General features: G+C 34.0%; 2 protein-coding genes across 2 annotated transcripts; one reads left to right on the top strand and one right to left on the bottom strand.

The window, feature by feature from the left end:
• Positions 1-133: 133 nt before the first annotated feature.
• Positions 134-3304, top strand: LOC108335216 (origin of replication complex subunit 2). The gene is made up of 6 exons (XM_017571184.2): positions 134-383; positions 472-578; positions 668-800; positions 1467-1755; positions 2526-2750; positions 2829-3304. Exons 1-6 carry the CDS (start codon positions 243-245, stop codon positions 3023-3025), a joined length of 1092 nt encoding a protein of 363 aa, XP_017426673.1. The 5' UTR covers positions 134-242; the 3' UTR covers positions 3026-3304.
• Positions 3305-11551: 8247 nt separating this feature from the next.
• On the bottom strand, positions 11552-14479 carry LOC108330239 (ribosome biogenesis protein BOP1 homolog; the record flags this gene model as incomplete). The annotated part of the gene is made up of 11 exons (XM_017564739.2): positions 11552-11784; positions 12318-12378; positions 12474-12544; positions 12789-12895; positions 13011-13143; positions 13226-13376; positions 13490-13592; positions 13667-13775; positions 13889-14045; positions 14143-14244; positions 14360-14479. Coding segments are annotated over 11 exons (1332 nt in total), but the record flags the coding sequence as incomplete, so codon positions are not given.
• Between the last annotated feature and the right edge of the window lie 440 nt (positions 14480-14919).

Genomic DNA, 14919 nt, shown 5'->3' with positions numbered 1-14919 from the left:
AATTTATCATCAGGTAGTTTCGATTGAAAAAAATCATGGTTAGCCTATATTTTTTTCTTTGAATTAAACGGAAAGCTTTGTTAAAGACACAAATCGGGTTTATAGGAACCGTCAATGATTTAGGGAAACCCGACCCGGTGGATATGGCGGGAAAATCGTCTAGGGTACAAGAACATAGAGAAAAAAGAAACCGTATCATAAATTTGCGTCAACACTGTTTCCTTTGCTTCATTGATTGAAGAATGGATACCAATGGCAGTTGGGACGAGGACGAGGACGAAGAGTTCGAGTTCTCAAGAAACTATTTTCTGGCGAAGGAGCTTGCTTCCTCGGCCAAAAAATCGAAGCACAAACTCACAGACATCGACGTAGTTGATGAACAGGTATCACTCATAATTGCAATTCTTAAAATGATGTTCCATTCCCCTTTATTATCCTCCCCAATCACTGTCCGATTTCACAATTTACCAGGAATTGAGGGAAGCTGCATCGCGAATTCAACCCAAGCATGGGGACGACATCGCTCTCTTATTGGACTCCTATAAAACTATGTACCCTGAATGGCTTTTGGCACTAAGGTTCGTTTGAATGCGGTTTTATTTTTTCCAAAAGTGAATTTTGTTTTTTGGTTATTTATTTTTATTTTTTTGTTACATGGATGATTCAGGTGTGGTTTCGGGCTTCTAATGTATGGATTTGGATCTAAGAAGACTTTGATTGAAGATTTTGCTTTGACGGCACTGACTGAGTATTCTGTAGTTGTTATTAATGGATATCTTCAATCCATTAACTTAAAACAGGTTTGTTTTTTTTTCTTCTCTAACTTTTTTCCATTTATACGTTATGTTTGATCATAACTCTTTCTGTTGTGTCAAAAGAAGGAGAAAAGTAAAAGACCAAACTTAGGCATTATTTATTTACTATAAAGCAGTTTTATTCGTTGTAAAATTTGTCTGTCTGTAGAGCATGTTTGCAAGTGTTTTTCTTAGCAGATTTTTTTTTCTATTTCTAAATGTCTGGTTCCTGAGCACTCGAGTAGAACATGTGAAGAAAACAGAAGCAGATGAGGAAACATCTCCCAGATTTTGGTTTTTAAAATGATTTCAAAACTGAATACACACTCTGGATGGGAGATTGACTGTTAAGTAGTGTGGAATTGTTTTACAAAACAGTTTTTTTAAGAAAAAGTGAGAATAGAATCAAACAGGCCCTTATATTTTGCTCCTTAAGCATATTTGGAACTGTTTTTCAATTAGAATTTCAGTTTCACTTGCATTAAAAAATAAAATAGGTTACTAAGGTAAAACTCTAAATTAAAAGAGGAGAACAACACTAAAAGCACGCAAGGAAAGTTTGGTTCAATAGTAAATGCTTGTATGAAGATGATGAGTGTGATGTGCCCTTCTAAACATGTTCTTCTCATCGTACATCACTAATACATTATATATTTTCTTAAAATATATTAGGCTATGATAGCTTTAGCTGAAGTTCTGTGGGACCAAATGAAAACCAAACGAAGGGTTTCATATCGGGAATTGCCAAAGAGCCAATTGAATTCTCAATCAATGGAAGAACTTCTTACATTCTTGGATCAAGCAGAAATAGATGATGTTGATTTTTTTGTTTGTGTCGTTATTCACAATATTGATGGACCTGGATTGAGGGACTCTGAAACCCAACAGTACCTTGCTCGACTAGCTGCCTGTGCCCGAATTCGCATTGTTGCCACTATTGACCACGTCAATGCTCCACTGTGTAAGTATAGTCAGCAGTTTTACTCTGTCTTTGCAGAATGTTTTATCTCTTTTAAATTGTAGTTTGTAAGTGTTATCTCTTTTAAATTTCAAGGTTTATTTTGTTCTGCTATATATTCTATTTGTGGTTCATTTTAAGTGCTTGAATAGAACTTGAGTGATGCAATATTAGTTTGCAAATAAAGGTATAAATGCCTTTGTAAATGAAATGCTATAACCTTTTTTTTTATCTATACTACACATTCTTAGAGGCCGTCTGAGGTTCTGATCATATTTCATATGTTTAAATGACAATAGGACTGACTAATATCACCCTTTCATAAAGTTGAAGAGTCCAAACACTTCTTGTTCATGGTACATAAAATTGAAACTATTAATAACGTGCACTTCTTTGAAGTTGTTTGTAGAAAAACAAAATAATCAGGTAAATGAAAGTAGGAGTCCGCTTGTCTGAGGAAAAGATAGTGAAATAATTCATGGGTTTGGTCATGTGAGAAGAAGACCTGCAGAAATGTTAATAAGAAGAGTCGATCAAGTGGGGAGTAGTCCAATTTTAGAATTAGAGGTAGTGGAATACTTTGCAAAACTCGGTAGAAACATTGAAAAGGACTTCTTAGATCGTAATGGGCTCTTTGAAGACCTGATTCTGACATAATAAAAGGCGGTGGGAAGTTCTTTTTTGTCTCTTTAGCAATAGAAATGACGGATATGTGACTGAAAGGTTTTTTGTAGTCTCTGTCTATTGCTTAACAATTTCATCTTCTGATGCAGTTTGGGACAAAAATATGGCCCACACACAGTTCAATTGGTGCTGGTATCACGTTCCTACTTTTGCCCCTTACAAGGTTGAAGGCATGTTTTATCCTATGATTCTTGCTCATGGCAGTGCCAGCCAAACTGTCAAAACAGCCACAATAGTTTTGCTAAGTTTGACACGTAATGCTCAGAGTGTATTCAAAGTTCTTGCTGAACATCAACTCTCTCACCCTGACGAAGGCAAGTTTATATCATTTACTTGGATTTATTGTTCTTTTCAAATCCAAGTTTTGTTAAATATTTTCCTTTATTTTATAGGAATGCCAATCAGTGATCTCTACTCAGTCTGTCGAGAACGTTTCCTTGTTAGCAGTCAAGTTACCCTGAATTCTCATCTTACTGAATTTAAAGACCATGAGCTGGTCAAGATTAAAAAGCATTCTGACGGTCAAGATTGCTTGCACATCCCACTGACAGCAGAAGCACTCCAGAAAGTGGTGCTTGAGATCAATTAGTGAATTCAAATGAAACTGAATGGGGAAGCAAACTAGTTAAATCGAAATTGTCTACAATTGGATGGTTAAGCAGGCTCTGTTCATGAATCAAGGATAACGAGATTTAGTTCAAATATTCTGTTCTCAAATTGAGGGTTGTAGGATTGTTGAATACCACAAGGTTTAGGTGGAGAACAAAGGTGATACTCATTGGATGTATTCTTTACTTTAAAAATGGGAAAATGTATAAAATACAATGGTTTATTAAAATTTGGTTATATTGAAATTGGTACTTCCAAAAGTTTTAGTGTTTTTGATGTTCAATGTTTAATAAATATATCAATTCGGTCCTGCAATTGTTATTTTTAAATTAACAATATTGACATGTTAATTTTGATAACATCTCACATACAAGTAATTAGAGTTTAGAGATACTAATTTTAATACATAATAATTTTGTAGATATCATTGAAAAACAACAACAGACAATTATAGTGTGCCTATAGGGACGTTCTCTGGTGTGGTAATAAGACGTGGAATTTCAAACACAACAAGAAAAATAAGGGAAAAACAGGAAACGCGTCCCATTTGTCAACCTTGTTGGATGGGGCAACATGTCGAGAAAGAAGAGACCATGTGTTTTCCAATCCAAATCACACATAACGTGGGAGGATGTATTCATTAATGAATTATTAATTCATGGTTTTCACACGGTCGCACAATACCCTGCATGGAAATGTAATCACTGCATTTTCATGGAAGACATGTATTAATAAGAACAAAAAACATCATTCAACCCCTTGGTTTTGGCTTATGATGTCTGAAAGCAGCACAAGCAATGAATGAGGTGTAGTGAGCTGTACCCAATACGCGTATTTGAAGTTTTGATAGATATATTTGATGGCAACACTTACTTCATAAGGTGGAAGTTTACAGCTTCCAAAAAGCACGTTCAAGTCCAAGCCTTTCTGGCTTGACTAGTTGGTGGAGCATCTTATACGCCTAAAAGTAATAAAAAAGAAGAATATCATAACTTTGGCTTTGGGTCTACCCTCTTCATCTCATCCTCACTATAATGCGTTACAGAAGGATGGAATCACCAAAAAAAAAAAAATATTAGGAGACAATTTTATTTTATTGCATGATAAGCAAAAAGCACTAACCTTTTCTGAGGAAAAAAAAATGTCTAATTTCAATTATTGATAATTGTTTAAAATTTAGTCCGATAAAAAAATAATATCATATATCTTACTAAAACTGTTTCTCGTATTTAAGAAATTACCCATCGATATTATGATATTCATTTGAAAGAAACTAATTTTATTAACCATCAATTCTACAAACCCTACTTTTTGGGACACTGTCCCTGTTCTCTAAAAAGCATAGCCATGACTGTGTGAGATGAGCCATGAAAAGCTAGTTGGTACAAACTTCAGCTTCAGCACGTAAACCACGGCTCCCCAAAATTAGCACTATCAAAAGCATAAAGAAACCATAATAACAATTAAATAGGTATAAAAATTAATATTTGCAAAGCTTTTTCTAAGGAAATTTTTTTATAAATTAATTTTATTTTCCACAATTTTTAAAGAATTTAATGATAAAATATGTTTTTCAGATAGAAAATTTTAAAAAGTATAAGCTTATAAAATAGTTTAATTACTTACAACTAAATAAATTTAAACTTGGTTTAAAATTTGAAATCCTCAATACTCTTCCTTATCTTTGCATTTGGATAAGAAATTTAAATAATTCAAAAAAATTTAAATACATAAGATATGAATAACTTGGAAAAGGATTACCTTCCTTCTTCAAATGTTTATTGGGATAAAATAATTAAAATATGTTACATTTTAATTAAAGCAATTGAGTTTTTCTTAACATAAAAATTCATAGTAAATTTAACTTTTAATATTAAAATATAACACTACAACTATAACATTATATGCAACTTTTTTTCAAGTTTTGTTGTTATTTGTTGGAAATCATACAATAGAAAAATAATCTCTTCAAGTGGAAGCACACCTACAAACAAAAACAAAAATCAAAATAAAAACACAAAAGACATATAATGTAGTTTGGCAACTCAAAACCTTCATCCACCCATACTCAACAAAGTATTATTACTTCACATGTAATTTTTCTGACAAAAATTGCAAATCTTTTTATACAATTTTTTTTAGAGACAATTGCAAATCTTCCAATGCAATATTATGAATAAAATTAAAAATCCTCCAATAACGTACAACTATTCAAGTCTCTTATACACTTAAGAGACCTATTGGTGAAAATTCACTTATGAATCAATATATCATTCCCTCACTAAAAGTCTCATATGCTTTGAAACAAACATATGACACATTGCTAATCAATCTACTCAAACCGCTCCTGTCACTAGTGATCTGCTCGGATTCATTGACAATGATAATCTTTTCTTGTCATTACCCCTCATCACCCTACGTATACATCCACATCATTGTCACTCATAACTCACATTTGCTCAATATGCAATCTATCACCAACATTTTCTCAATCAAGCTAGACCAAACCACACATACATCAACGAAGTCATTGAATAAGAAAGAATCATCAAGATTAACCTATTTCCAAAGGCATAATATGCAATGTTGATTTTGGTCAATGTGCTAAACTACTCATCTTCCTAAACTATAATATAATTGTTGATAATCACATAGTAAGAAAATGATCTCTTCAAGCACAAAAACACAAAAGTAAAAACAAAAATATAAATTACTCTTTTAAATTACATAATCCAAATATAAAAAAAGAGAGTAATAAATTGTCAAACTATTTTGACTAATTTACCACATAAACTTATTATTTTAATAATTTATATTAAAATTTATTTAAACAATATTTTTATTAATATTTGAGAAATTAATTTTATAAAATAAAATATTAATAATATAAAAACATATATAACTTTTTGTATGTATTTGTTTTTTTTTAATTTGTCATCTAGGTCACATTTTAAATTTATTGTCGAAATTGTTAAGTCGTACAGGGATGTGATGACTTCGTCATGAGGAAGTCATGAAATGAAAACACAATTTTTTAATAATATTGAAGTCGTATCCAAATTTGACAACTTTAGTAAGATTAAACTTATTTAATCATCACTCTTGAGTAAAGTCGTATACATGATTGTAGACTTCAACCTTAATTAAAGTCGAATATATGATTGACGACTTTGATTAATCATTTTGAACTGAAGTCGTGCATAGAAATGATGACTTCGGCATAAATGAAAGTTGTACCTAGGATTGACGACTTCGACCTCAATCATTTTGAACTAAAGTCGTGCACAAGAATGGAAACTTCAGTACAAATACAAAATGAACTGAAGTTAGACACTACCTTTGCGACTTCAACTTGTGTAAACAACTAAAGTTGGGCACTACATTCTTATTCTCATATTGTTATTTTGATGAATTTATAAACCAAAAAACATAAATTAAAATGGCCTAAATTAAAGTTGTCAATGTAGTGCGCAACAACAATTTTGTATTTGTATTGAAGTTTCCATTCTTGTACACAATTTTAATTTAAAAAGGTTGAGGTTGAAGTCTCCAGCACCACTTTAGTACAAAATTCATTTATGTTTAAGTCATTATTTCTATGCACAAATTCAGTTAATTAAAGTCGTCAATCATATATATAACTTTACTTAAGAAGGTTATAGTCGTCAATTACATATACAACTTTATTCAACAATGATGATTAATAAAGTTTAATCTCATTGAAATTGTCAAATCTAAATATGACTTCTTTGTCACACCCATATACGACTTAACTATTCGATAATAAATTTAAAATGTTTCTCAAATGCATAAATTAAAAAAAAAATCAACATACACAAATCTGGATTATTTGTTATATAAGATGGATTGACACATTAAAATGCATTACCAAATTTTAAACAATTTTTCCCTTTTACACTCTTTTTTAACGTTATGTCTATTTTTTTTTCATGTTTTCTTAAACTTGACATTCTTAATATAATTAATATGGATCCATTATCAATTATCTTTTATTCATTTCAATAAGAACTTCTTTTAGACTGAGCTTAGTGATGAGAGGGTCGCGCCTCTCACAAAAGTTGAGCATAAAAGAATGCAGTTAGGGAGTTTACTCCTAGGTCGTCTCTCAAGGACCAATTTTGTAGGTTTAGTTTCAGATTTCTTTACACGAAGTGGGGGGTTTGTGGATGGTTGTGTACAGAAAAATTAAATTGGAAAGGCAGTAAAAATAACAGATTGTAAAAACAAGATTAAAACAGTAAGATGGTAAATAAATTGCATGAAACAGTAAATATATAGAAAATGGTAAATTCAGAAATAGCTAAATTGCAAAACAAATAAACTACTTACAAAAATTAAAATGTGCAAGGAAACTTAAAGGAGATTGATGTAACCAGAAACTTGCAGCGTTAAACGTGCAGATGAAATTGTAAATGCAAACTGTAAATTTAATTTCGATTGAAAAACAAACTGGAAAACAACATGGAAATTAAACGTGCAGATTGAAACTGGAAAACAAATTGGAAAACAAGAACAAATCCAAAACCTCCCCAAAGGGGAGGAGGAAAAATAAAAGCCAACGTAAAACTCTTCTAAATTCCTACTCCTAACACTGATGCTCCCATCTTCTCTGGTGCTGCCTTCTTTTTATAAGGAATTCTCTCACCAACTCCCGCATAGTCTCCTCCCGTGACTTCTCCTTCATTTGTTTGTGCCATCTTCTTTTCTGTTGGCTGCCAAATTCTTTTGAAATGTGGTGCCCACATTCCATGCTGGATGTGCTGACCGTGAAGTATGGATGTTGCTCATGGAAGTGGCTGGATCAAGATGCTTCTGCTTGCTCTCGGTGAAGTGTTGGTGTTGTTGGATGCAAATGTTGCTGCTGCTGTGTTGCTAGACCAGGCCGTGATCTTCATCTCCTCTCCAAGGTGGCTGCTGGTTTCTCGCTGCTACCAAGCTGCTGGAGTGTGAGCTGCTTCTGGATGGGAGGACGTTGCTGGAAATACCACCTTTGGTGGACTGGAAAATCTGAGATAGGAACCAACGTTGGTGGCTGCTGTTCTGGACGCATGAAGATACCATGGAGGAGGAAGTCTGCTGCTGTGACAGCACCTAAACTGAACGTGAATCCCTTCCCATTGTGTGTGGTCTCCCACCTCCAAAGGGAAAGAAGAGCCCGTGAGTGTTGTTGGACCGCTGGTGCAGGCCGTGAGCTTCTCTTCTGCTTGTACAGCTCCTCCCTTCTCGGTGGTGGCTACTCTTTACTGGACTGTGAAGGTCTTCTCCACTGGACCAGCTGCTGCCCCTCCTTGACGTAATTACATGACAAAACCGTGAGTTACAAAGCTGCTGGAATGGAGTTGTAGTTGGACATGAATCTCTGCTGGACTAGTTGGGCCGTGAGATGTTACCAAGCCAACCAAAAGAAACCGTAAGCTGCTGCTTCTCCTTGTTGGATGTGCTTGTTGGAGCGTGATCTTCCATCTTCTTTTGCTGCAGCCACCGTGTGCTACTGCTTCTCTTTGCATGGACCGTGAAGCATCTATTCTGCTGGACCAGCAGCTGAACTGATTCAAGTTTGCTGGAAGGAGTTGTGCTGCTGGATTGCGTGATGTGTTGTTACCACTGGAAAGCTCCTTCTCTTGTGACCGTGATGGACGCTGCTTTCAAGCTTGCTGAATGCAGCAAAGGGGTGCCACCTCCTTGTTGAACTAGGCTGTGGAGTGTCCTTTCTTCCAGCCATGGTGGTGTTTGAGTTGTCCGTGGACCCTTGCATCCCAAATCATGTGATGCTTGATTGCACCAAAAAATGAATGGTGGTGTCATGCTTTTCAACTTTTAAGAATACTGCAGCCCATACTTTTATTCAGATATTTCAGAATTGGATTTTTGGACACATTCTATGTATTTTGCCAAGCATCCAAAACCGTTAGTGGAGGCCCCATGATGTCCCATTTTTTACAATTTTCTTCTATCATCTTTTGACAAAAGTAAGAAAGGGCCGTGTACTATTCTGTATTTTTCAGCCATGATTTTTCAGCAAATGAACTTGGTCTAGTGAGCATTTCAATAAAATTCAGCACCTTTCATTTTGGAATTGCTCCCAACTAAACCGTGAATGGCCGTCTGTTGAATATGTTTTCAAACCAATTTTTACTTAAAAATTCCTAGAAAGGAGATGTTTCCAAATGTCTCAAAATATAATTCCAAAATTTTCTTGCATTTAATAATGTAAATAATTAGCTCAGATAATTCAAATTAATTAAAATAAGAATTTTCGATCAAATTACGCACTATTAACGAAAACAGAATAATATCGGACATTTAAGAACAATTCCTCAATTAATTTTAGTACAATAAACCAAGTGAAGTGTAGAAAATAATGATTCATCACTTAGTTTTTTTTATATTTAACTAACAAATAATTTCAAATAATATTAACTAAAATATATAACTTATGTTTTTAAATGAATATACATTATTTAATATTAAAATAATTTTTAATTGGTGGTAACTAAACTATTTTATCAAAAAATTAACAAATTTAAATTATTTTATTGAAATTAAATATTTAAAATAAAAATTATTCAAATTTGTTACATTTAAATTTCTTTATAAAATTTATTATCGAAATACACTCTTACTTAATTTTTGTCTGCATGACTATGATTTTTCACAAGAAACTATTATCTCAAGTTCAGTAATATATGATCACAGGTTATACAAGTAATAATTATATATTAGAAATTCAATATTAAATATATGTTTAGCCCACAACCCTCAAATTCTTTAGTTCAAACCAAAATAGTTAAGCTAGAATAACCGTGCATGACTTAATTCGTATTAAACTAATATGGTAAACAAATATATGTAAAAAATGAAATTAATTATTTTTTCCTCTTCCTATTTACTTTAAATACTTACCTGTCATCTATTTAGTTATGCAGTAATGTTTTTGCAATTTTTACAGATAATTCCTTGTTCCAAACAGTCTGGCATATAACACTATGAGATATCTAAATTTCTAACTATAATTTGAATCACCTACATAATATATCGCGTGAAAAAAAATATCAATATATTTTATTCGGTCAATTTTTTTAATTAATATAAAATCTTTAAATATTCTCTCATATATTTTAATCATATTTATATCTTATAATTTTATTTTAATTTTATCAATTTAAAATATATAATTTATTTTTCCATTACATATTTTCCATGTCAACCAAAATGTGATTTCCATTATAACGATTTGGATGCTTACTTAACAATAGAAACATATTAAGCAGTGATTTGATATGTTTGAATATATATTGTCGTATCATTAATACAAATATTTTAAAATTTTATTAACATATTTTAATGATTAAAATATTAGTTTCTTGTTTGAATTTTCATTGTGTTGTCTTTTATCGATTATAATTGTATTTTGACACGGGAAGGGAAAATATCGTATGTATAGTATACATAGGAACATCATGTCAGGCCTCGAAAAACGTGCGTCCACGTGGCGGTAGGAGAGCGCGCCACCTCAGTAGTGAACATGGCCGACAACAGTGCCCGACACCACGGACGCCAGTTGCCGCACGTTCAGGTGAGTCAGCAGCGTCAGTGGAGCGCCGACTGCCAGCGTGTGAACGTGCGTTCGGCGTAGTGGAGAACACGTGTCCGGCTCAGAGTGGACGTCCGTCCAGCGTGGCTTAGTGGAGAACGTGCTGCCAGCGTGTGAACGTGCAATCGGCGATGGTGGAAGACGCGTGGCAACTGTACAGTGGTCGAACGTCCGTTATGGGTTGTCAGAGAGGCGGTGGAGTGCGATGCCAACGCAGCTGCCAGAGTGGACGTGCGTTTGGCGGCGAGTGGGAATTCTGAACATATTCCCCACTCACTCTGCACATCCCTCTCTTTGTTTCATCTCTGAAAACTCATTCTCTCATCCTTCTCTCTACACCCTCTGCATCCTTCTCTCTCTAAGATACCACCGTTCACCTCCTCCGATCAGTATCTCCGGCGCAGTTGAAGGACGCTCGGCGACAAGAGCTTCCAGGGAGAACGTTCGGCCAGTAAAGCTGGTAAGTCCTCCCTTCATTCTGACGTTCGTTCTCCGTGCGTGAAAACTCAATTTTTAGTTGTACGTTCGTTATTCCCTTTAAGTAGGAGTAGTTCTGATTTTGGTTTTTGGGGTTCGTTCGTATAGTTTGAGTGACGAGCGTTGACAGTAGGAGAACCAGTGTTTGAGAGGTCTTGTCTCTGTGGTTGTGGACGTTCGGTCATTTCCAGGTAAGGGAAGCTTACTTAATTTAACTGTTTTGAAGCATGTTATGTGTGAACGTTCGTTATTTTACTGTGTGAAAATAATGCATGATGGATGATATAAATGATGGTATGAACGTTCGTTATTTCACTGTATGATGTTGCTAGGGTTAATTTGCATGAACGTTCGTTATTTTGATTGTATGAGGTTGTTATGCTTGATTTATATGAACTTTCGTTTTTATGGAATGAAAATGATAAATGACTAAGTTACGTATGAGACGTTGGATGAAATGAGATATATGAAATTTGAGATTTTGGTTTGATATGAACGAATGAAATCATGTGACTTTGATGAGAAATGAATTTTCCCATGAAATATTGTACTTTCGTTCTGGACGGTCATTAACCGTTCGGTTTTCTTGGCCAACATAATGAAAATAGGATTCTGTCGTCTGGATAGGATCCTGGTTGAGGACTCACGTAAAGAAATTGTCAAGGAAAAAACCAACCAACCCCTTAGTTTAATATATTTATATCCCTCTAAATTTCATATAATTCAGTCAGAAAACAATTCAGCTAAAAATTTGGTAATCAAGAACTAGTTCAATACGATTTGTTTTCAGTAAATTCCATAGGTAAAGAAACCACATTCTAAACACAGACATTAATGATGCATGGCATGCAACAGGAGGAATAACACGACAAATAGCAGCTCAAGGCCAAAAGGTTATGTTTATTCTAATTGAAGTTAAAAGCCAGCCATGCCTAGTGCTGTGTTGAACAAAATAAGATTCCCTTGCCATCAAGATATGTTGCACTAATATTTGTGCAATGAAAGCACGTGCACATTTATTTGCATACACCCAACAATAACAAAAGTCAATAATATACCAAAAAATATAAAGGAAAAAAATCATAAACAATCATCACCAGAGGCATGTAGTGTTGAGCAATAAACCAATGTATAATTAGGTATGCATAAATTGATCAGAAGAAACACTTAAAAAGGATATCTGTTGGCATCACTGTTGAAAAGTAGTCACCTTTCCGGTGCCATTCTACAGCAGTAACTGTCTGCAAAAACAAATCTACAAATGTTTAATTGAACAACTACAGAAATTCAATCAACAAGTGAACCAAGATGGAAATGGAAACAAATGTGAAAACACCTTGAAGTGCCTTAACCTTAAACCCATATGTTTGTCATCTTTAAGCCAGCTTACACTAGGTGCTTTATCACCTGCAAACTCGGGCATGATTAGAAAAAAAAACAAAACCACGATTCTGGGACATAAAATCTCATAAGCATTGATATAAATAACAAATCAACATTCACCCAAGTGACCAGTTAGGTTTAAACTTTAAGCCGATCCCCCTTCCAATAAAAAGCTCAGTTGGGGTTCATAGGCCAACTTGAGAGTTTGGATCTCTTGGAGCCTTCTATTGAATGTTTAGATCAAAACCAAAGTGACAAAAGCACTGACCAGAGTCATCTGATGCTGTTGAAGAGTCAATCCAGAGAAGCTCCTTAATCTGGTTCTGCAATTCTTCATCCCCCAAACCAGTGTTCAGTAGAAGTACATCTTGTCCCCTAAAACCAAAGATTTACCATTGATTTATTTTCACAATCAAACCATATATAAACATTAAGAATTTTATAGAACAAAAGGTATATGACTCTTAATAGCCAATAAAATCAGACTTACGCAGAAACAGCTAGAATATGCATATCAGGCAGAGGATTCCAGGAAACACAGCTGACAGCTTCACCAACTTCCCACCGCCTAAGACATCTGCCAGTTTCAACCTCCCAGACACGGACAGTTCCATCACTTGAACCTGAGCAGATAGCAGAAAAGTTAGAGACCCATCTCCATCCTTCCTAAATTGAAACAGCAATATATGTCATCAATATTCATACCTGAAGCCATCCATTGCCCTGAAGCTTCAATGGAAATTGATGTAACAGCATCTTCATGGCCTTTATACTCAATATAGCATGTTATGGGATAAGGCTTAAGCTCCTTTCGACTCGGAAGCTTTGGCTTTAAAGATTCAGGATCAATATTAAGCTAGAACACGGAAAGAAAAGAAAAAGTGAACAAATTATACCAATTATAGTATACACACATTCGCACCAAAAATCAAATCAGTAAACTAGTTCTCTGACAGATATTTCACTCACGCGCTTTTTCCGAACTCGAGGGCACAAGTACAGATCCAAACAACGTTCAAAGGATTCCTTCATAGCATTCTCATATGAAGGGATGCTCCTCATAGACGTAAACCTGACCAAGTAACATTTATTAGCCCGACACTACAGAAAGAAGGGAGTAAAAACGTTTGCCCTGAAACAAAGTACCTTTTTGGAATAAACTTAGGACGGTCTTCCTCAAACATCAATTGATAAGAATTTATCTCCTCTTGAGTTGGAATGTACTCTAAAGGAGGATTATAAGATTCATCATGGCCTACAAAATGAAATTATGTTATCAATCACCAAGGTACACCAAAATCAGAAGCAAAAACAAATATTATCTATTAGTAGATTTTGGCTCTCCAAAATGTAAGTCGCGGTTAATACCAGGTAATTTCTGCTTAGGGGCAGGAATGTAAGCCAAATGATTTGATTTTTCTGTCGAACCAGAATCATCTCCCCACAAGAGATATGGACCATCTTCCTCTTTTGGTTTGTCAAAAGTAATTGTTCCCTTGCGAATTGCTCTAACATATTGTACAACCTGTAGAATCACGGAAGTTTAAAAGTGATAAGAAAAATCAATTTGTTTCCAATGTCCTCCTGAACATCTCCACATTAGTAAACAAAGGAATGGTTACCTTTTTAGCTTCCCACTTTGAAGGAATAAACCTCCTTTTTGGTTCAGGAGCATTAGACAATGGATGCTTGGCATCTTCCCATTTATACCAGTCAACATAATCCTGAATATTACATAGGAGAGATGAAATTTAGGAAGAAAACTGTGCACACTAATTATATTTAAAATTGTACTCAAAATCCCTAAAAATTAAAATAAGATGGAAACTAAACACATACCGGATAAGGATCAAAGTCAGAATGTGGTGCCTGGTTCTTGAGCAGTCTACGGACAAGTTTGATTTCATCTTTTGTCAGCTCAACTACCTCATCATTGTACTCATCATAGATTTTCCGCCTTCAATGTTTAAGAATGTAGACAGATCAAATATGTTTCTAGAAGGACAGTAACATTAACAAACTATAAAATAATATTCCCCCACAGATGTACGTGCTATACTTATAACAAGAGAAAAGGAAACCAATAAGAAATAATTTCATAATAGGACTCGTGCATCCATAATAAAATTAAATTTAGAAAAAAATATATTTTAGTTTTATGTCTTAAAAATAGTATTTAAAAAAAACATTATAGATATATTGGGAATATAAATTATTTATACTATCATATAGAGAACTGTCATGTAATAATTTTTTTTTGCAAAAACAATGTCAATAAAAAAGTTGTATTTATCATTTTTATATTTAATTATTATATAAATATTTTTATTGTTGAATATTTCTCATATTTTTATTATGTAAAAATTAAAATAATGTTGTATAATGTAACATCCCAAAAT

This window comes from Vigna angularis, chromosome 7 (genome assembly GCF_016808095.1).
Source record: "Vigna angularis cultivar LongXiaoDou No.4 chromosome 7, ASM1680809v1, whole genome shotgun sequence".
Taxonomy (NCBI): Eukaryota; Viridiplantae; Streptophyta; class Magnoliopsida; order Fabales; family Fabaceae; genus Vigna; species Vigna angularis.
Note: the sequence above shows the minus strand (reverse complement) of the source record. Positions and strands in the feature narration are given on the sequence as shown.

Coding starts and splice junctions, on each gene's coding strand:
- LOC108335216 (XM_017571184.2), top strand. CDS start 243: ATGGATACCAATGGCAGTTGGGACGAGGACGAGGACGAAGAGTTCGAG. Junction 579..667: donor GAATGGCTTTTGGCACTAAG/GTTCGTTTGAAT, acceptor TGGATGATTCAG/GTGTGGTTTCGGGCTTCTAA. Junction 801..1,466: donor AATCCATTAACTTAAAACAG/GTTTGTTTTTTT, acceptor AAAATATATTAG/GCTATGATAGCTTTAGCTGA.